Source organism: Astyanax mexicanus, chromosome 20 (genome assembly GCF_023375975.1).
Source record: "Astyanax mexicanus isolate ESR-SI-001 chromosome 20, AstMex3_surface, whole genome shotgun sequence".
In the NCBI taxonomy this organism is placed as follows: domain Eukaryota; kingdom Metazoa; phylum Chordata; class Actinopteri; order Characiformes; family Acestrorhamphidae; genus Astyanax; species Astyanax mexicanus.
Window position 1 is genome coordinate 4,315,961 of NC_064427.1, and position 21,588 is coordinate 4,337,548.

The 21,588-nt window shown below is 37.0% G+C and overlaps 1 protein-coding gene across 1 annotated transcript; it reads right to left on the reverse strand.

The window, feature by feature from the left end:
- Positions 1–1,193: 1,193 nt before the first annotated feature.
- opn4xa (opsin 4xa) lies at positions 1,194–21,364 on the reverse strand. The gene is made up of 9 exons (XM_022681515.2): positions 21,222–21,364; positions 14,862–14,995; positions 13,313–13,516; positions 12,971–13,142; positions 11,472–11,633; positions 8,668–8,775; positions 8,325–8,499; positions 5,810–5,950; positions 1,194–2,909 (listed from the first exon to the last, which is right to left on the reverse strand). Exons 1-9 carry the CDS (start codon positions 21,362–21,364, stop codon positions 2,577–2,579), a joined length of 1,572 nt encoding a protein of 523 aa, XP_022537236.2. The 3' UTR covers positions 1,194–2,576.
- Between the last annotated feature and the right edge of the window lie 224 nt (positions 21,365–21,588).

Sequence of the window (21,588 nt, forward strand, 5' to 3'; positions counted from 1 at the left end):
TTCACAGGCCTACAGTTTACAGTAGAAATACACAGACAGTTATGTGGAGAAGAAATAAAACATAACACTAGTGCCAGTGGTGAGAGACACAGGTGAAGACATCAGCAGGTTATACAGTACAAGCAGTACAATCTCAGAGCAACACTGAGCTCTTATTTCATTACTCTCAGCAGTGAAAGGGTTAAACGAAGTAAGGGACAGTTAAGGACAGTGCAGACGTGTGTGAAGCTGGTACCCATAAACCCATTTGCCATAACGTGGAATGACTGGGGGTGATACAGTAGTACAGTGATATAATTATTTGGACATCTGGTTATTAAGAACATTGCAGTTTAATGATGGTGTAAATTGGCTTGGGGACAAACCCAAACTTTAAACAATATTTAACATAAACCTACATCAAGAATTTTTGGATACAGTAATATTCATTACCACTTTACAATAAGACTACCTTTATAAAGGGTTTATAAATGGTTTACAATTAGTTTATTAATGGTTACTAATTAGGTTGTAAATGCCCTAGAAATCATTAATAATCAGTTATAACACATACGTAGAGAAGGCAACATTTATCTCTTAGCTTCTGTTGCTCTTCAGTGCTCTTTATTCCTTTAGTACTTTTAACTATATTCTTATTCTATTTATTGTTTATTGTACCTTCTTTTAAAGTGTAATGTTTGTCAATAGGCTGTGTAACATATATGTGTTGCTCTTACCAAGCCAGATTCCTTGTATGTGTAACATACTTGGTGAAATAAAATGATTCTTATTCTGATTCTGATCCTTAGTAACTAGGCCTGAGTTAACATTAAAAGCTGTTTACTATAAAATAAAACAAGTTAAAAGTAGTGAAAACTTCACAAAAAAAAAAAAATCAAATAAACAGCTCAACATGCTTGCAGGAGAACACTAACTGCAATTCTGCAGCATAAGTCTATGGGTCTGGCTAGTCTCTCACTTTACTATTAAAACTGGACCCCTTTGTTTTAGTTAAAAGCAAGTTAAAGCAGTGCTGAAAAAAAAAAGGAAAAAAAAAAAAAAAACACCGTAAATTTACCCCCACCCTTTTCCTACTTCTCCAGTCCAGTATGTATAGGCTTTCAGAGTCATCTCCCACAGATTACACACATAACAGGGTCCATGAACCTTACAGGAAATTTGGGATTAGATGCGCATAAAACACAGTTATGTTCTGTTATAAAAAAAAAAAGCCTCAAGTAATAAACAGAACTTGCACTCAGCCCATAAGAGAAAAACAGCTTTAGTTTGAATATATTACTTTAAAATAACAAGAAAAAACTGACGTCATAGCCGTGCAGAAGACTGCTGCCACCCACAGTGTGTTTTTATACAATATTTGGTTCAGTTGTAAAAATCTAAAACTCTTAAATGTGCCTTCATACTTTATACCTTCACTTTGGCTAAAAAGTTAAAATGCAGTTGAAAGAGTGCTATTGTGGAATAAAGGCATATCGTATCTACTGTGAAAGTAAGATAACACTGAAACACTGACTGTAAATAACAATGTAAACTGTCTGGTAGAAAAAAAAGGAATACTAAAATTGTGTATTTAAAAATGGAGAGTATCATCTACCCACCCATAGAGAGAGAGAGAGCATAGCCTCTCAGAGCATTGTGCTCTCTCAGACTCCGTCTGCTGATGCTGAAGCAGCATATCTCGAGAATACCACTTTTTGTCATAATGTGAATCTGGCTGTTGTAATTTACATTAAGTCAGAAATATATGATGAATGGACCAATAGAAATGCTACGAAATTTTAAAAATCACTTGGAACAGAACAATTTTATTTTTATATATCAATTATTTTGCTTTCACAAAATCAATTGATGGATTAACCTGATCTATGTTCAGTATATTCAGGTAGTCAGCTGACCTCATTCTTTCAGCACATACTGTTGCTGAACCTAAACCTGCAGACCAACTGCAGCATCAACCAACCAACCCCACATCATTTACTTACTTACATCCACTTACTTAAATTATTTTTTATTTTTTGGCCGGGCAGTGTATATCAAATAATTAAACATTATTTAGGGTATTTTGGGGATTCCTCTTATGTACCTTGGTAATGGCTCAAACCTATTGAAACCTTATTTTTGTGTAGTTTAGTGTTCAAACCATCCAAACTCCAAAAAGTATATTATACCATCAATATAATGCAAAAAATATCCATCTATAAGACTTATTAATCTATAAGTTTGTACCTCAGACTCTCCTGGATAATACCAAGAGATTAAGAACCTGTAAAAAGAAGTTATTGTTAATTATTGTGAACTGTTGGTGACCACCACGGCGGTTCCTCTTAGTGAGACTGTGGCTGTGTTTAGGCAGTGTGTTAATGCAGACTTGGTGGCAGACAGTATTTATTACAGTAGCAGCAGCAGCAGGTTGGTTGTGTGTGTGTGTGTGTGTGTGTGTGTCAGTGTGAACAGTTTTATTGGTGGTCACTGTTCTTCTTGCAGACTGGTAGTACAGACCGCTCTCCTTGCCGTGGGTGTGTGTATTATCACCTCGGCTCAGGTGGAGCATCTTTGGGTCCAGGTTCATTTCAGTTTCAGGACAGAAACTTCTCCACAGACTCCAGAAACTCTGTGGAACAGTTTAAACTCTTCAGGCCCAGCAGCAGGTTGTCCTCTCTGGTCTGGGCCAGGCTGCTCTCCGTCTCGGGACTGGCCGTGATTTCTGACGTATCCGTGTCCTCGTGAAAGGCCTCGTGTCTCGTGTCGGGGGATTGTGAATCAGTGTTTTTCTGTTGGGAGGACACGGCCTGGTCCCGCTGTTTCCGCTGGGCTCCTGGCGTCTCCTTTGAGTTGAGTAGAGGCACAGGGGCCGTATTGACCTTATCCTGGGCACAGCTGCTCAGCGAGCTGCCCTCTGGGATGACCAGCTGCGTTGGAGAAAATAAATACAGATATATTTGGATTCTATTAACAGATAAAGCAGTGCTGACTGATGAAACACAGCTATTAGTAAATACCATACACTGACATGCTAAAAGTCATGAGGTAGCAGTATTATTATTAGTATAATTGTCTATGAATTAGTAACTTATGGAACAACTTGGGAACACCCACAGCTGTATAAGCTGAGGTGTTATCTTGTGAGTGAGGTTGACAGAGATGTATAGTAACAAAGTACAAGTACTTCACTACTGAACGTAAGTACTAAAATGCTGTGTCTGTATCTACTGGAGTATTATTTTTACTTCACTACTGTACTTAAGTACTAAAATGCTGTATCTACTGCAGTATTATTTTTACTTCACTGCTGTACTTAAGTACGAAAATACTGTATCTGTATCTATACTGGAGTATTTTTTCACTTCATTACTGTACTTAAGTACTAAAATACTGTATCTGTATCTAATGAAGTATTATTTTTACTCCACTATTGTACTTAAGTACTAAAATACTGTATCTGTATCTACTGGAGTATTTTTTTACTTCACTACTGTACTTAAGTACTAAAATTCTGTATCTATATATATATATATACTGGAGTATTATTTTTACTTCTCTACTGTACTTAAGTACTAAAATGATGTATCTGTATCTAGTGGAGTATTATTTTACTTCCATAAATAAAAATAAATACAGTGACATATATCGTCATTTAATTGCAGAAAATGAGGAATGCCTGAAATAACAAAAAAATAAATTGCAGAGCTTTCAGACCTCAAATAATGCAAAGAAAGCAAGTTAACATTCATAAAGTTTTAAGAGTTCAAATCAATATTTGGTGGAATAACCCTGTTTTTATCACATTTTTATGCATCTTGGCATCATGTTCTCCTCCACCAGTCTTACACACTGCTTTTGGATAACTTTATGCTGCTTTACTCCTGGTGCAAAAATTCAAGCAGGTCAGTTTGGATTGATGGCTTGTGATCATCCATCTTCCTCTTGATTCCTCTTGATGTATTCCAGAGGTGTTTAATTTGGTAAAATCAAATAAACTCAGCTGTATGGGTCACATGTCTCAGGTTTCTGTGTATCCAATTGGCTGAACCCTGTTAGGACACTGTAAAATACACTATTCAATATTAAACTTTCTTTCAACGCCTCCGGAAAATCATGGGGCACTATACATGGAGTTGTACTGTATTTGTGTTTGTAATTATACTTAACATAAAAAATATGAGTGTGCTTTTTTAATATACTGGTTAATCAGGCATCTTGAAACTTGAGAAGCAGGTCATTAAACTGCAGAAACTTCAACCAAATGTTTACGGTAAGTGGTGATCAAACCTGCACAGCTGGTTAGAGGAATTTTGGCTCGTTCCTCCATATAAAAACTTTATCAACTCTGTGATGTTGGTGGGCTTCCTAAAAATAGATTAAGTGCTATTTAAGTTTCTTCCACAACATTCCTTTGTCTGGAATTTGACTTTTCTCGTTCCAAAATACTGATTATCTCCTGTTTCTCTGTAGTGTTGTCGTGGTTTGTAGGGTTGTGTTCTTGAGGCTCTTGTTTAATAAGTTAATGAATGAGTTCACTGGGCACCCATATATATTATATAGCTGTGGAATTTGCTTTAAGACTCCAGAATTCATAGGTGCAGAATAGACAAGGCATAATAGACATGTATGGGAGTGTCAGTCCTGTCGCTGACTGTCTGCCTGTCCTGGACTCGTGGACTAGTTCTCGCTTTAAAGACTGCACCTCCCAGAATGCACCAGTCTCTAACCTCCTGAACATGCCGGATCACGAGACACTTTGCTGTTCTGGCTCACCTGACTTTCTGTCTATATTGTCTTTTCCTGTTTCCCCTTGTATAAGTAACCCCTTTTTTGTTTTCCTTTTTGCCGAGTATTGAACCTTGAATCTTGTAGAGCTCTTCTAAACAGCATTTTCTTTGTATTTTTGATCCTTTTGTTACCGACCATTTTTTTGTTTGTTTTTTGTTTCTCCCTTTGCCTCTTACTCTGTTATTGGAACTCCCGTGTTTTACCTTTTGCCTGTTCTCTCTTGTTTGTTGTATCTTGATGCTCTACTTTGGATTTTGACCATGCCTGTCCCACGTAACACTTAACCATGTAACTGTGCATGTCTACATCTTGTTTGGCCCGTGTGACAGGGAGATAAAACTTTCCCAAAATAAATCTGGATTAAAAATACTAAAATAAAAATGCTTATTTATTAAAAAATCTTGTTTAGCAGTTAATTTTTCAGAACATGAGTGAAAATATCATGACCGAATTAAAAACGCAATTTAATTTTAACTTGAGCACGGGTCATATGCTGAGTGTCATTTCATTTTCATTTCTATACAGGTCAAATCTAGCTCAAATCGCGGTAAAATCTAAAATAAAAAAGCTAATTGTGAAATAAATAAATAAATAAATGAAAAATGCTTTACTTTGGCCTTGCATTTTCTTAATAAACTGCATAATAAATGTAAAAACTAAAATCAGAATGCAATGGTAATGTTTTTTTTTTCTTCTTGCTATAGGCTGCATGTCTAACAGAATTAAAATAAAAATCACAAAATGGAAAAATCAATAGTAAAGTCATAGTTTGTGATTCAGTTTTTGGCGTGGTGACTCTTTAATTGTCAAATTAGAAAGGCAAATGCAAAGTAAGATTAGCAGTGTCTGCTGGTGATTTACTTTACAAATACTACTTTTCTTTTCTTTCATTTTCAGCTTCAATGTGCAGGCAAATACATGTAAATTAATAGTAGGCAAGGCTACAACTGGTAAAATGTCTGTTTTTTTTTATTAAATGTTGCACTTAAAATAAACTTTTACTTTTACCTGTTAAAACTCAGCTAAACACCTACCTTACCTTCTCTTGAGAAAAGCAGTTCTTGGCTTTTCCCTGCCGGAGCTGCCTTCGCTCCATCTCCCGCAGCAGGTCGGCTGACTGAGAGCTCCTGATGGTCTGAATCTTATGGTCCATTGGATCCAACTCCACATCACTCCAGACCTGTGCAACACACACACGATTCATCAGTAATGCCACAATTAAACCCACATGCTCACATTATAAGCCTCATTAATTCATTCTGTTTTTTTGTAATTGTGATGATTTACATTTATAAATGTAGATGAAGTGTAAAATCTGTCTTTGAAGTGAACAAAACTGTCCCCTGAAAGAGTATGCATGTGTACATTTATACATTTATGCACATTTATGAACGAGGGTACCATCAACGTGTTGAATTATGTAGAGATCTGCGCAAGTGCAGTAGCCAGAACACGTTGTAAAATCACTTTTTTTCATAATTTATTAGGTCAAAGATTACAAACTACAGCATTTTAATGTTTTTTTTTTAGCAGATTTTAGCTGCTTTTGATGCAGCATTGCTGAGTAGCATCACAGCGCTAACGCTTGGAGGAAAGCGCAGCGACTCGGTTCTGATACATCAGCTCACAGATGCAGCCTTGTGCTGATAGACATCACCCTAGGAGTGATGAGGGGAAAGAAAGAGCACCATGTACTGTACCCACCCAGAGGGAGCAAGACCAATTGTGCTCTCTCAGGGCTCTGGCAGCTTATGGCAAGCTGCATGACCGGGATTCGAATCAGCGATTTACCAATCATTGTGGCAGCACTTTAGGATTCACCCAAATATTCCTAAAAAAACAGATACAAGACACATTATGGCAAAATATCAAGATTTGCTTGAGCCGGGTAAAGTGAACGTAGCATTAAGTTTACAGTTGTTTGAAGAAAATAATGATTAGCTTGTGCCCCACTTTGTTGGTAATCAGATTAATTATTGAGAAAATGACAGGACTAATACATTTACAATATATATGGTTGTTATTATTTCAATCATAGGTTTGTCCTAGTTTGTCTATATAACTGGATAAAATAAAACATATTCTTTTAAAGCATTGTTTCTGTTCCCTCGAGTTTAAGCTGTTTCCCTTGCCTGGCACTGAGCCCTGACACGTTCACCAGTAATGAAAGAAGACAGTGGTCAGACAAACATGAAGTGTTGTTTTCCCTGCAGCTCACAGCCAAGAGCAATCTGAACGTCATCAGAACAGCATGAGGAGGAACGAAGACCGTCCACCCCTGCAGAACTGCTTTCATGGGCTTTAACTTCTTCTCACAAGTCTTATTCCAGAGGCTGATAAGAGACTATGAGAGACTGGTGTGGAAGTGCATCATGTATAAGTGCGGCTTTGGCATTTGGACAGTGTCATTAAAGCAGAACATCAGGAACCGGAAAGAAACTGTATAAATGTAAAAATGAAAAAGGTTTTTAGTTGTAAAAGTAAAAAGCTGCTGAGTGAATCAGGAACACTCTCCATGATTGACGGCTAGAAGACTAGAAGACTATACCTCACCATGAAGAGGAGAGAAGAGAGTATACCCATATGACCTCAGAGTTTGCTAAAAAGTACCAAAAAAGACAATGTTCCAGGACAAATCTTATGGACAGATGAGATTAAGACCAGCAGCAGAAGTAATTCTAAGCTAAGATCTTAGCTTTTCAGATCTGAGAAGATACCTCAGGAGAAGAATGTTCCAAGAATGTTCTTGGAATGCACTAAGCCTGAACTCTACTGAACCTCAATTCACCAAAGACACAACTGAAGATAAAAAGCTTCTGAAACTGTTGATTGCAGTCATTTTTGCTTTGAAAGCCCAGAAAAAACACTTTCAGGGAAGATAGCCAGCTTCTAATGATGCCTCTAGTGCTAAATCAATCTTTAATTCCATTATACTGTAATGTTGACGTAAATAAAATCTGCAAAAATGTACAAAAAGCCATCGAAAATCAATGCAAAATGTTAACAACGCACACAGCAGATAACTTTCACATAATACTAGTAAGTTTCCAATTTGGAATTTCCGAAAAGGTGAATTAAAACTTGCATTGGTCTAATCTGTTATCCATATGGACCACAATTTGGATCTTTGTTATCCTAGTTTGGTCTAATTTTAAGAGGCAGACAGACAGAAAAAAAGGCAAAATATAGTTTTTAGAGACCATGATTGGCCTTTCCTGATAAGATGTTTAGAAATGGATATTTGGGCAAGCTTTACACGTGCATTTCTGGACAAGCTGAAGAGAAGCTGAAGCTGAAACCATCACTGGAAGTGGGAGAAGTATGTGGACTAAATCAGCAAAATTATATTACAGTATTTAACACACATAGGACTTGCAGGTAATGCAGTATTGTGCAGATCTTGCAAGCATCGTCCTGCTCACTTCACCAGAGTTACACAGTGCAGTTAGCAGCTTTCCGACCTCAGAGGAGCAACAGAAGAGACGCTAGTAGTGCTACAATCCTCCAGTGGAGTCCTTAATGGTAAAAACAGAAAACAAAAGTGGAGAACTCACTGTATCACCAGTGGACATGGATGACACTCTCTGGAACTTGGCCTTTGACCCAGATGACTGTCTGCTTAGCATGGATTCCCTGAAGGAGGACTCGCTGTTGGAAATGGAGATGCACTCTTTACGAGGTTGCTTGGCCATGAAGTAAAGACACGGTATCTTCTCAGCCAAAGTGTTCCTATGCAGCCAACAGGACAGGAGACAGAGCAGGACAACAAGACATAATTACACACTGATACATAATACATGATGATTGGTCTTTCCTGATTAGATGTTTGGAAACAGATACTTGGTAAAGCTACAGTTCATTGGGTTGAGATGATAGAAAGGTGATAGAAACGCTCACCTGTATTTGGAGTGGATGATGGCGTAGATGATGGGGTTATAAATGGCCGATGCTTTGGCTATGACTGCAGGCACTGCCTTGGAATATGGTGTTAGGATGCTGCTGTACCTGAAGCACAGAATAAACCAAAACAAAGATGAAAGATTTTTAGTTTACTTCCAGAATTTCTTGAAGTAAACTTTGGTATTTTAAATTAGTTTTTTTTCCTCTTCTTTCCTTTTTCATGCCACTGGCTGCAACTAAGATTAACTTTGTTCAATCCAACTGTTGTTCAGCTGGTCATTTAGTAACACTTGGTGACCCTTGTAAAAGAAAAGTGCATTTAAGTATATATGTTTTTAAGTATACTTAACATGAAAAAGTACAAACTTTTAGCATTAAAATTAATATGTGCTCAATACATACTAAATTTACTATTTAAAAAAATGGCAACAAGTATATTTTTGTATATTTGTAATAAAGCTGTATTTTAATACAACATTAAAAGGATTAGGTTGTGCTTTTAAGTGCTTTTTTATATATCTTCTGCAAACTTAAGTAGATTTAAGTATGTGTTTATAAAAACATAATTTGTTAATACACTTGAAGTATATTGTAAATGTACTACTTTGCACTATATATCAACATAACATAATTAAAAAAATATTGCAAAAGAATACAAAATATAATTTTATGGAAATACAAAGAAAATATATTTAATATGTATTTTCATTGAGTATATTAAATAGAAAATGCACCTTTAGTATTTTTTACCTAATTTAACATACTTTTAGTGCTCTTAAGCTCTTATGCTTCCTTTTCACAAGAGGATAGATGCTCCACAAACCCAGATGTGGAACATAAAGCTGATATAGTTGATGTTGCTTCTTTTACTACTGATTTTTTTTTTTTTTTTTGTCAGAAATAAGTATATAAATATCTTCATTACACTCTGGATGAAGTGGTTGTAACGATTTGAAAAGCACGGCGTGCAGGAGGAGGAGGAGTATAGGTGGATGGTGACATGGCTTCGTGCTGAGCTTGTTTGTGTGTCATGGCAGTGACCCAAAGGTGTTGCAGACTGAGCAGAACAAATCACATGCTTGATTATCTTCCTCCTCCGTTAGAACACACCCCATCAGGTCTCATCTGCTCCAGCTGCCCTCCTGAACTCCACCAAGCCTCACTGCTCTCTCTCTCGCTCTCTCTCTCTCTCTCTCTTTCTTCATCCTTCATCCTTCCTTCATCACATTCATGTGTATTTATGGTATTTATTATTCCCGGTAGATGTAGATACTTGATTTCCTCACATTAGGAGAAGAAACAGGAGCTAACTTTTTAAGTTAAGCCTGGTTTAATCCTTAACATGTTAGTTTCAATAACGATTTATGTTTAATTAAAATACATACAACCCAAATTCTGAAGTTTGGACATTATAGAAAATTAACACAGCAAATAAACACAGTATTTCTTTTTTTTATCCTGTTTTCTTCCCAGTTTTTGTGAGGCTAATTAACCATACAAAGGTTCCGATACGTAAGCTCACAGATGCCTTGTGCTGATCCACATCACCTTGGGAGCGATGTGGGGAAATAGCATCATCCACCCACCCAGAGAGAGCATGGCCATTTGTGCTCTCTCAGACTCTGGCTGCTGATGGCAAGCAGCATGACTGGGATTCGAACCAACGATCTCCAGATCAAATGCAAATGCAGTCTTTCTTACATTATATATATATATATATATATATATATATATATATATATATATATATATATATATTGTAGTTTAGTGTTTTCTGATTTGGGGTTGTAGTTTTTGTAATTAAATATTCCCTATTTTGCGCTCTCTGTGGGAAAATAAAATAAACTCAGTTTTTATACAGAGCTGCTGTTTTGTGAAAGGTATTTTTATCGAGTGCCTGAAAACGTGCCGCAAGTTATTGTCAGATGTCAGCTCGGATCATCTTCCCCACACACAGTATGTCTCACTGTCTCAGCTCAATTTTGAAAAAGGCTAAAAAGATGAAAGGGGTAGTTTTGGAGGAGCACTGGGTGATGTATGGGTTTAGAGGGGGGGCAGGAGGGAGAGCTGATTGGCTGAGCTGCAGCAGCAGCAGCAGTAGTGTGCCTCTGATAGCGGTGAGAAGCAGATGGTTAGACTCCAGCAGGGGGGTGGTACTATTGATTGACTGATCTGCATATTGTGATGTTGTGTCTGTGTATCAAAGTTAATGGACACATCATCCACGCCTATAGCACAGTAGAACCTGAGGGGGCGCTGCAGAGGCAGAAATTATCACAGTAAAAGTGTTTTTTAAAGGTTAGGAAAAGTTACTACATTTTTTAGCAGGACTGGTATGTTTCATTACTTCAAAAGGAACAGATTTCAGCTATTAATAGAAAAAATATTTTGTATACAAATATTTTTAAAGTGTCTCATTAATTGCTAAGGGCACCTCTATATTTGCACTAATGTTTATACAGGTTTTGTTTATACTGGTACTGTCATTCCCTCTTTAGTCCCCCATCATAATTAACTAATATACTCACATATATCGTGTCTCTTTTCTCATGTAAGTCTATATCTGTGACCTTGTTCATTGTTTATTTCTTTCTTATATTACTTATAATTTTATTTAGTTTTAGTCTAGCCAACTATTTATTTGTTTTTGCTTTAACTTGTTGTTCATTATATACATTGCTTTATTAAACAGTGTATGCATGCATACAGAAAATTCAGTTTTCCATGATTTGTACCCTCCTGTCCAATTAGTTGGAAGAAAGAACAAAAGGTAGGTTAAAAAAAGTGAAAAAATAATTTACCCTGCCCAGGCGATGAGAGTGACGAAGGCGTAGGGTGACCAGGACAGCACGTACACGATGATGACCACAAAGGCGACCTTGGCCAGCTTCCACTCAGTCCTTATAGACTGCTGCTGTATCAGAGTAGTCTTCCTCACATGAGTTCCCAGACGCTCCACATCCCTGAAAAAAAAACACACAGAAGGGAAATTTACTGGTGTTTTAGTGCTGAAACTGTGGCAGATCATGCTGTAGACCTCAAAGATAATAAGGGCTTTGTCAAGGGGATTGAAAATAACATGGCAATAAAAAGGGGATATAATTCAGTGTATTGTGATATATCTGGAATATAGTGTAGTCATGGTAACATCATCATATGCATCAAATCTGTTCAACAGGCTACTTTGTCACCTCCATGACTGCATGAACCATTGCTACTGACACAGATGTGCCAATAAAATAGGACCCTCTGGAGGTGGAGATGTTCATTGGAATAATGGGGCTCAATCCAATACATTAGGAATCATCATCCTGACCTCACTAATTATCCTGTCACTAAATACAATCAAATCCTCACACCATTTGGACCGTTTCACTTATTTAACAGTATTAGAAATATTTACAACCATTTTTCTATTGCTCAGTTGAATGTTCATAGGCTGTTTGTTATTTTTGCACATACACTTTAAAGTTCTATATATATTTCAATGTAAACCTGCCAGTTTATTTGTGTTTCTATTTTCTACTATGTTGTTTTTCTTTGCATTAAAGTTGCAACCCCTTCAATCAATCAATTAATCAATCAATCAACCATTATTTTGACTCGAAAGTACATTAAGGGCAACCTTAAGAATAAAAAAAAAAATACAGGGATTGACATGATAAAGAAAATAATAACAAATTATAAATGTATTATTTTATAAATTGTACATTGAATCATTTTAAATAACAGTAAATAAAAAGTAAATAAAATATATAATAATAAAAATAGAATTAGAATAAAAAATAATAACAATAATAATAAAATTTGGTTTAATTGATAAGAAATTAAGATAAAAAAATGAGATTAATACGACAAAAAATAGTTAAAATTAAGCTAAAACTAACTTTTACATAATACAATAAAAAGAATAAAAATAAATAAATAAACTAAAAAAATTAAAATAATAATAGTAGTAATAATAATAATAGTAATAATAAGAAGAATAATTAAAATAAGTCAGAAAGCAATAGAACAAAATTATTTGAAAAAATAATAATAAACAAAATAAGGAAAGAAATAAAAGGGAAATAAAGAACTAAGAGAAGAACTAAAATAAAAAATAAAAGTTAAGAATAAATAAGATTAAGTATTTTTTAAATATATTGTTTACATTTGCATATGTGAAATGTGCAACCTTAAAATGTTTAATACCCTTAATTTTGGAAGTATCAATAAATAAACAGGTGTCCCAATGCTTTTGTTTATATAGTGTACTTAATATGACATAATATGGCATTCCAACACATTCTAATTGTACCTGCTTGTGTTACGAATAGCCAGAAACATGAAGAAGTAGCAGTAGGATATGATTCCCAGGGGGATAAAGAAGACGAAGCAGCACAACATGAGAGTGTAGCTCTTGTTAGCGGGAGTGGACGTGACGTAGTCCCATGTGCAGGACGTCATGAGACCCTCTGGGATGTAGGAACCTGTCCGAGAGCGAGACGACAGACGCAAACAGGTTATCAACGTCAACCGGCTGATTCATATAGACTGCTGTGGTGTTAAAATGGCTCAAGCGCAGAATCAGACAGATGGTGGTGTGAAAGAGGGTGAGGGGGTGGAGGGGAAGAAGCACAGGATGGCTGCAGTCACTCACTCCATCCCAGTAAGGGTGCCAGACTCCAGGCTAGAGAGTACATCCACACCAGCAGGATGCTGAGCAGCGTCCGGCGCTTCGACGTCCAGCGGATGGCCTGCAGGGGCTTGGTGATCACTATGTAGCGGTCAATGGATATGGCCAACAGGTTGATCATGGAAGTGATCCCAAACAAAGCCCCACAAAAGGCATACATCTTACACCCTAGACAGCAGCGTGGCAAAGCAGAGATGCAGGGTAAGTATTTATTTGCAAGAAATGCAGATAAAGCAATCCAAAAAAAATTACACAATTTTCTACTCATGTCCAAATGTTGTCAAGAGCCACTTGCTAATCTACAGGGGTTGGACAACGCAACTGAAACACCTGGTTTTAAACCACAATAATTTATTGTCCCGACGGACAGTTCTGGTGGAAACAGGAGAGTTGAGGTGCACATTGAATTCTGCCGTGATTTGATCAGCCGTGGTTTTATGTTTTTTGGATACAATCCGGGTTAGCACCCGAACATCCCTTTCAGACAGCTTCCTCTTACAGCATCCACAGTTAATCCTGTTGGATGTGGTTGGTCCTTCTTGGTGGTATGCTGACATTACCCTGGATACCGTGGCTCTTGATGCATCACAAAGACTTGCTGTCTTGGTCACAGATGCTCCAGCAAGACGTGCACCAACAATTTGTCCTCTTTTGAACTCTGGTATGTCACCCATAATGTTGTGTACATTGTAATACTTTGAGTAAAACTGTGCTCTTACCCTGCTAATTGAACCTTCACACTCTGCTCTTACTGGTGCAATGTGCAATTAATGAAGATTGGCCACCAGGCTGCTCCAATTTAGCCATGAAACCTACCACACTAAAATGATGACAGGTGTTTCAGTTTCATTGTCCAACCCCTGTAGTTTGAAAAGTTCAGTAATTCAGTTCAAAATGTGAAACTCATATATTGTATTGTATATACTATAGATGTATTACACACAGAGTGATCTATTTGAAGTGTTTGTTTCTTTTATTGTAGATGATTATGGCTTACAGTCAATGACAACCCAAAAATCAGTGTCTCAGAAAATTTGAATATTATATAAGACCAATCAGTACTTTTGGCAGTGTGGGCAGTGTGCCAAGACCTGCTGGAAAACAAAATCCGCGCCTCCATAACTAGACCTCAATCAGTTTGTACTGTGTCTCTCCACTCTTCCTCCAGACTCTGCTCCCTTGATTTACAAATGAAATGTAAAATTTACTGATGATCAGTGATGGTTTGGAGAGTCATGTCTGTCATCTGCTGGTGTTGATCCACTGTGTTTTATTATCAAGTCCAAAGTCAGTGTAGTTTTGTTTTCCCACAAAATCTTACAGCACTTCATGCTTCTCTCTGCTGCTGACAACTTTTATGGAGATGCAGATTTTATTTTCCAGCAGGACTTGGCACACTGCCCACACTGCCAAAAGCAGCATTTTTTTTTTTTGTCCTGACTGATGGACCACATTTGGACATTTTAAAACTCACATGATGTGATAAGAGTCAAACGGAAGAAGCTGCATTTACCCGTTTCACCAAACACCCACTCCTTGTACATGCAGTTGACAAAAAAGATGGGTGACTGCGTAATGGCCATGAGGAAGTCACTCACAGCGAGGTTCATGATGAAGTAGTTTGGGGGAGTCCGTAGTTTCTTGTTACTGCAATAAAGGGAAAAAATATATATTGTCAGCATTCTGACAATATGACTTAGAGGAAAGTCATTCTGACATCAATCTTGTAGCCTAATTTATAGATGTTTATGCCTGTGGTTCGCTGTTCGCATTATTGGTGTTTTAATATTTTGGAGATTTGTTCTTAATTAATACTTAATTTTTCCTAAATAATAGGTCTGTGCTTCTTCAGAGTTGCAATGTTACTTAACATTATTCTTCACAGATCTTCTATATTTAAAAAGCCTGAAATGTTTTAAAAGCTCAGTTTTAACCCAGTACTTACTAAAATGTTGGGTTTAAATCAGGCTCGGGCTCATAATGACAATTTAATGGTCGTGTCGGGCCAGATCTAAGCTCTAATAGGAATGAAGACAGGGGTGTCTGCAATATTATCAAATTTGCAACTATAGGCTGCTCAGTACTAAACAAAAGGTGACGCAAGCATGCCTACTTATTCAATAGACCTGCCCCCTTCTCCCAGACGAAGCATGTCTCAGACTGCCTTCTTTGAGTTTACAGCACAGAATAAAAAAGCACTTGAAACAAAGTGGATTTTTCCACTAGATACCCAGTGTGTTTGTAGTGTATCTATTGTAAAAGTAATAAACACATGTCTTCCAGTCAAGGCTGGAAGTCAATCACCTAATTCCTAAGCGTAACCCTGCATATTGATTTAGGGAATTTCAGTGCTGTGTCCAACACTCACTTTGATTGTACACCTTGATTAAACCCGCATAAACTCACCCTACCATTTCCTCTAATTGAAACGTGACTAGTCATCACCTGCTGAGTCCCATCCTCCTCTCATCAAGCATTAGCCCAAAGCCTGCCATTAGTCCACCCAGCAGGGGGTCAGAAAGCACCATCAACACTTCTGCACTAGAGTCCTGTTTTTCTCAGAAAGCCCTCGGTGGGCAATCAGTCTATGGGAAGTGGATTTTCCTTGACAATATTGGGTCAAAGTTTAAGTCTGTGTCAGGAGTTTCAATTCAACCTGAAAGAGTATACAAATTGAATTGTGCTAAATGACAGTGCTCTAATTAAACTGAATTAAAGAGATGCTGTTTAATTGGAAGATGCCTCAGTCATACATGGCCAGGAGTCCCAGAGAGCATAATTGGCCTCACTGTTTCACCAACAGAGTGTGATGCTAGTTAGTGCACTGCATGCATCTGTGTAATGTGACGTAACAGAACTAGCAGTTAATGCTCTCCTCCAGGCATGTTAAGTAGAAGAAGAAGTTATCTGGCCTCAACTCAACTCAACTCAACTCAAACCTTTATTTATAGAGCACATTTGAAACAACTGAGGTTGACCAAAGTGCTGTACAAGATAGAAAGCTACATTAAAAGTAAAAGTGACTCAGATAATGCCACCATTCCAAACAGTCAAATTAATAGATACAATAACACAGTACAAAGTTCATATGAAATACATTTAAAAATACAACAAATCAAGGTTATCAGCCAAGAGTCTACTTAAATATGATTAAACGCCAGAGTGTGTTTTTAAAGAGGATTTAAAAACCTCAGGAGAACCTGCTGATCGAATGTGCCAGGGCAGGTGTAAGAGCCATAAAGCAGAAAATACAGAATGTGGAAATATGTACAATTTATATTTTATTTCCTTCTTAATTCATGTCATTGTGTAATTCATAATTCTAAGAAAATGATTATTAGTGTAAAAATATTGACGCTCCCTTAGAGTGACGTAACTGAGCATATAGTTTTCTTACCATACGTGAGTTCATTTGTAACCTTTTGATTTTCTAAATAAAGACACCTAAACTTAAAGAACTTGTGTCGTGTGCGTGAAAAAATTTCTGTGTCTGCAGCTCTAAGTGGTACTTTTTGAATCGAAAGAAAGTGTCACTACAGCAGGTTATTCCAGAGCCTAGGGGCCGCCGCCACAAAAGGCTTGGTCACCTTTGGTTTTGAGTTTTCTTTTAGGGGGGACCAGTAGCAGCTGATTGGAGGATCTCAGTGATCTGGCGGGGGAGTAAACATGAAGTAACTGGGTTAGATATTGAGGGGCTAAGCCATTAAGAGGTTTAAAAACAAACAATAAAATTTTAAAATCTATTCTAAAAGCAACTGGAAGCCAGTGCAGCGAAGCTAAAACCGGGGAAATGTGATCACGCTTATGTTTACCAGTGAGGAGATGAGCTGCAGGCCGTGCAGCAGTGAAGTACAGTAGTAGAAGTGCTGGTGAGAATGTGATCCAGTCTTGATTCGACCCAGCTATCAAATATACTACTTTTATTAGAGCTAAACTGCTGATAGGGAACAGTTTAATCTGCTATATTAACCATTCTTCTCCCAATATATACTTTCTTGCTCCCGCGCTAGACAGCTCTGACCAATCAGAGGAGACAATGTGCTCACATGGTTTATTGGGGCACTTTTTGGATTTAAATTTCTGCATTTAAGTGTCTGCCTGTGTGAAACCAAACCAAACAGAAGGAGAAAATGCTCCGTTCTTCTGTGGCACTTCTGTCTATAGTCCCAGCCCTCGGCAGAGAGGGGTCGTTAGAAAGGAAACTGTGATTAGCTGTCTTCGATTGGAGGGAAGTAATGAATGAGAAGGTCATTTATATTAGATAATGATGAGGTTAAATGGGGATCATAGCCTTACACGTGTCATTGCTGACACTAACGAATGTGTTCTTCAGGGGATGCAGGTTTACCATCTTCAGTACAGGAATTAATTCAAGCTTAAAAGCTTGTCCAAGCTGTACTGTAGTTCTTCATATGTGATCAAGCATAACATTATGACCACCTCCTTGTTTCTGTCATTTTTTAATTAGCTGTTTTTTAATCAGATCCACTGATTCAAATGAGCAGTTTATTGTAGTTCTATAATAATTACAGACTGTAGTCCTGTATCTGTTTCTCTGTATACTTTATTTACTAATCTACCTTTCACCCTATTCTTCAATAATCAGGAAACCACCATAATTGTGCTCCCTCTGGGCTGCTGGACAGCTGATGGTAAAGCTGCATGAACGGGATTCGAACCTGCAACCTTCCGTTGCAGCGCATTAGACTGCTGGACCACTCGGTGCCCCTGAATTGGATTTATTGTATATTTTAATATAGATCTTATTTTTGGATACTAGTGTCATATTTTGTGTATTACAAACATAATTTGGGTCTGAAAGGGTTAATGTTGAAAGAGCTGAAAAGTGGATAATGGGTGTATCTTATGTTTGATTAGTGTACACAATAAATTAATAAACGCTTCCAAGACAAAACACAAGGCATAAAAACAGCGATTTAATGGTTGTAGCTGTGAAGAAGAATCAAAGCTAATTAAGCTCCGCTTTATTTATCTGTCTTTGTTAAACACAGTTCCTCCAGTATCTGCACTGATTAGATTTCCTCGGCTTCATGCAAATGAGACGCACAATTCCCCCACGCACCGAGCGACTGCGCCACAGTGATCACTCTGCAGCAGGAGAGTTCTGTGTGCTGTTGCTTAATTAAGGTTAATTCTACACGTTGCCCTTGCTTATAGGTCAATACAGTTACATAATGAGAGCAATCAATCCCAATGCAAATTCAGCCCAGGCTCACAGAGTAAATTACAGGATGCTTCAGCAGCGGCTTTGTTGTAGATGTGTTTATTCGTACTGTAAATTACTAGTGTATTACTACTATTAAGAATTATAAAAAATATTTTATCTTGATTTCATCTATTTTAGCACTTTTAAAAAAAAATAAAATAAGTTTTTTTTTCAGTTTAATTAACCAGTGAATAGAAATTATTTATTGTTCAGTGTTAGGCTTTAAAAAGTGTTTCAAGCCTCCACAATTCTTATACAACTATAGTGCATATATAACAAAAAGCTCCCATCCCATGATGGTGCTGTTTTGCCCAATAGTAGTGCATCTCAAAATAATTGAATATAATAAAAAAAATAATTATTTCAGTAATTCAGTTTAAAATGTGAGACTCATAATTTTATATAGATGTATTGCACACAAAGTGATCTATTTTATTCTATAAAATGTGGTTATTTCTTGTATTCGTGATGATTATGCCTTACAGCCAATGAAACATCAGAAATCAGTGTCTCAGAAAATTAGAATATTATATAGGATCAGTTGGTAGTTTTGGCAGTGTGGGCCTTGTGCCAAGTCCTGCTGGAAAATGAAATCAGCATCTCCATAACACATAGACATAGACACTCTATGCTTCCCTCTGCTGACAACTGTTTTGGAGATTTCGATTTCATTTTCCAGCAGCACTTGGCACACTGCCCACACTGACAAAAGTACCAATTGGTGTTATACAGTATAATATTTGATTTTTTTAAAACACAGATTTTTGAGTTTTCATTAGCTGTAAGCCATAATCATCAACAATAAAAGAAACAAACGCTTAAAATAGATCACTGTGTGTGTTTAATACATCTATATAATATGTGTATGAGTTTCGCATTTTGAGCTGAATTACTGAAATAAAGTAACTTTTCAATCATATTTCAATTTTCTGAGATGTTCTATTATATACACCCTAGGCTGCCATGTACTCGAAGAAGAATTGAGAAAATGGCAACATCACAGCATGCCCTGGACAGGAGTGTTTTGCAATTTTAGAATTATAATGTGCATAGTCTAGCTAGCTAAATTGCTTTAACTAGCTTTTTAGCCTAGTACAGCTACCCGCTCACTTACTGAGTAGTTTGATTTAGGTAAACTTAATTAGGTACATACTGCCAAATATTATTTATCAATAGCCAGGCAATCCTACATAATCAAAAACTTTATAAACTATAAAAATTAACACAAGTACTGTACTCTCTTTGTTTTTTGCCTGTATTGTTTTATGGTGTTTGAGGTATATTATTTGTTAATTCCATGGTTTAAACTCACTTTATTACACTATACCAGGATAAATACAGCTCTCCATTCTGGGACTCCTTTAATGCTTGAGCTCCTCTAAAAGCAGTCAGATTAAATTTTGACCTCAAGTAACGTTTCTGAGTATTTTTACACCAAAGCTTATACGGCTGCAGCTATGAGGCCTGTGTGAAGCTGTGGCCGTGGGGAACGATGACACACTTTTTGCATTTTGTCCTGCTCTCGAGGTGGTCGGTGGCATTCTGCCCTCTAGTCGGATATGCTGATCTCTTTAAGGTAACGTCCCTGAAGATTAAACAGTTTTCTGCACTGTTATTATCACAGCACAGAGTGGATTAATGCAACTACAGTGTATACAACTAGTTATCTAGCTCTTTAAATACTGTATCTGTCAACCAGGGGGTGTGAAGCCTCTTCTAGGATCTTAGTTGGCTTTTCAAGAAGTTTCTTGAGAATTAATTAGAAAATTCATTATCCTGAATATTCAGTTTTAGTTTTTATTACTTTTAATCTTTTAATTATCATTTCCTGTCGACTTCTTTTCATCTACATTATGAGGTCAGGCCTATTTTTTGAGCTATAGGTTGATAAGTTACAACTTGAAGTTGTAATATTGTGTATAGACCTAGCCTATATTCAGATTTTCAGATATTCGAATTCGGCTATTTTGACTTTTCACACTGATAAATATAAGTGAAGGAAATTAAATTGCACCCCACTCCATGATGCCAGGCTTCAACACGACAAAAGCACAATGGCAGCGGGCCATATTTGTCTTTTATAGCCATCACAACTGGGCACTGGTGGGTTGGTGTTGGTGGTGTCTTTTTGCAATTTATTCTTTTTTATTTTGGCCATTTCCATTTAGGTTTTTTAATCACATTTTCAAAATTAGCTAATAAAACCTGGATGGAAAATCTTGTATGGGTACTGCAGACTTTAGCACAACAGTTAGCAGCTACATTATAAAGTGTATGAACATTAGGTAAAAAAAAACATATATGTAAATATATGTATAAATGCACAGAACAAAATTTAGTTCCAATCTTTCTAGGAATTTTTAGAACTGAGGTCAGTTTTTTTAAATGTCTAAATTAAAAAAAAAAAATGTTTAATTTTCGGTAAAAATGAAAGAAAATGTTTCAGATTTAATGCAAGCTCAATTTTGGACCCCACACCTTTAAAAGGATTTTTTTTTGCTCTTTAACTCCAGTGAGAATATGAATAGAGCATGATCAGTTTTACTGGAAAAATATATTATCTGAAGCTCTGTATCCTGATCTAATGAACTTTTAATCTAATGAATCTTAAGCTCGGCTGCTTTAAAAGAGCCTGAGGTGACTTACCAGAAGAAGGCATACATGACCAGTGCGTTCCCCATTACTCCCACAGCCCCGATGACCACCACAAAGAACGCCACGATGTAGTGAGCGTGATCCGGCACGTCCACCTTCCTGAAGAAGCCTCGATCCATATCCACCCCCTCCATACCTGTGACAGAGGAAGGACACGCCAAAGTTACACCACACTTTCCATCCAGGCCACCGTTCCCAAACACTGCTATTATCTCTGTAGCTTTGTCTGCTCTCTCTCTTTCTCTCTCTCTCTCTCTCTCTCTCTCACCCTCCGTGATCCTCCACCCTCCCTTCCAGTTATGTAAGAGTACAAAGCAATGGCAGTCGCATATGACTTTGACTGATGGCGCGCCACTAA

Bases quoted from the DNA above. Each gene is read 5' to 3' on its own strand.
- opn4xa (XM_022681515.2), bottom strand. From the start codon at position 21,364: ATGGAGGGGGTGGATATGGATCGAGGCTTCTTCAGGAAGGTGGACGTG. The intron at 11,634-12,970 runs GTACAATTAGAA...TTTTTTTTTCAG, and splicing joins GCTATTCGTAACACAAGCAG to GGATGTGGAGCGTCTGGGAA. The intron at 2,910-5,809 runs GTAAGGTAGGTG...TCTCCAACGCAG, and splicing joins ACTGCTTTTCTCAAGAGAAG to CTGGTCATCCCAGAGGGCAG.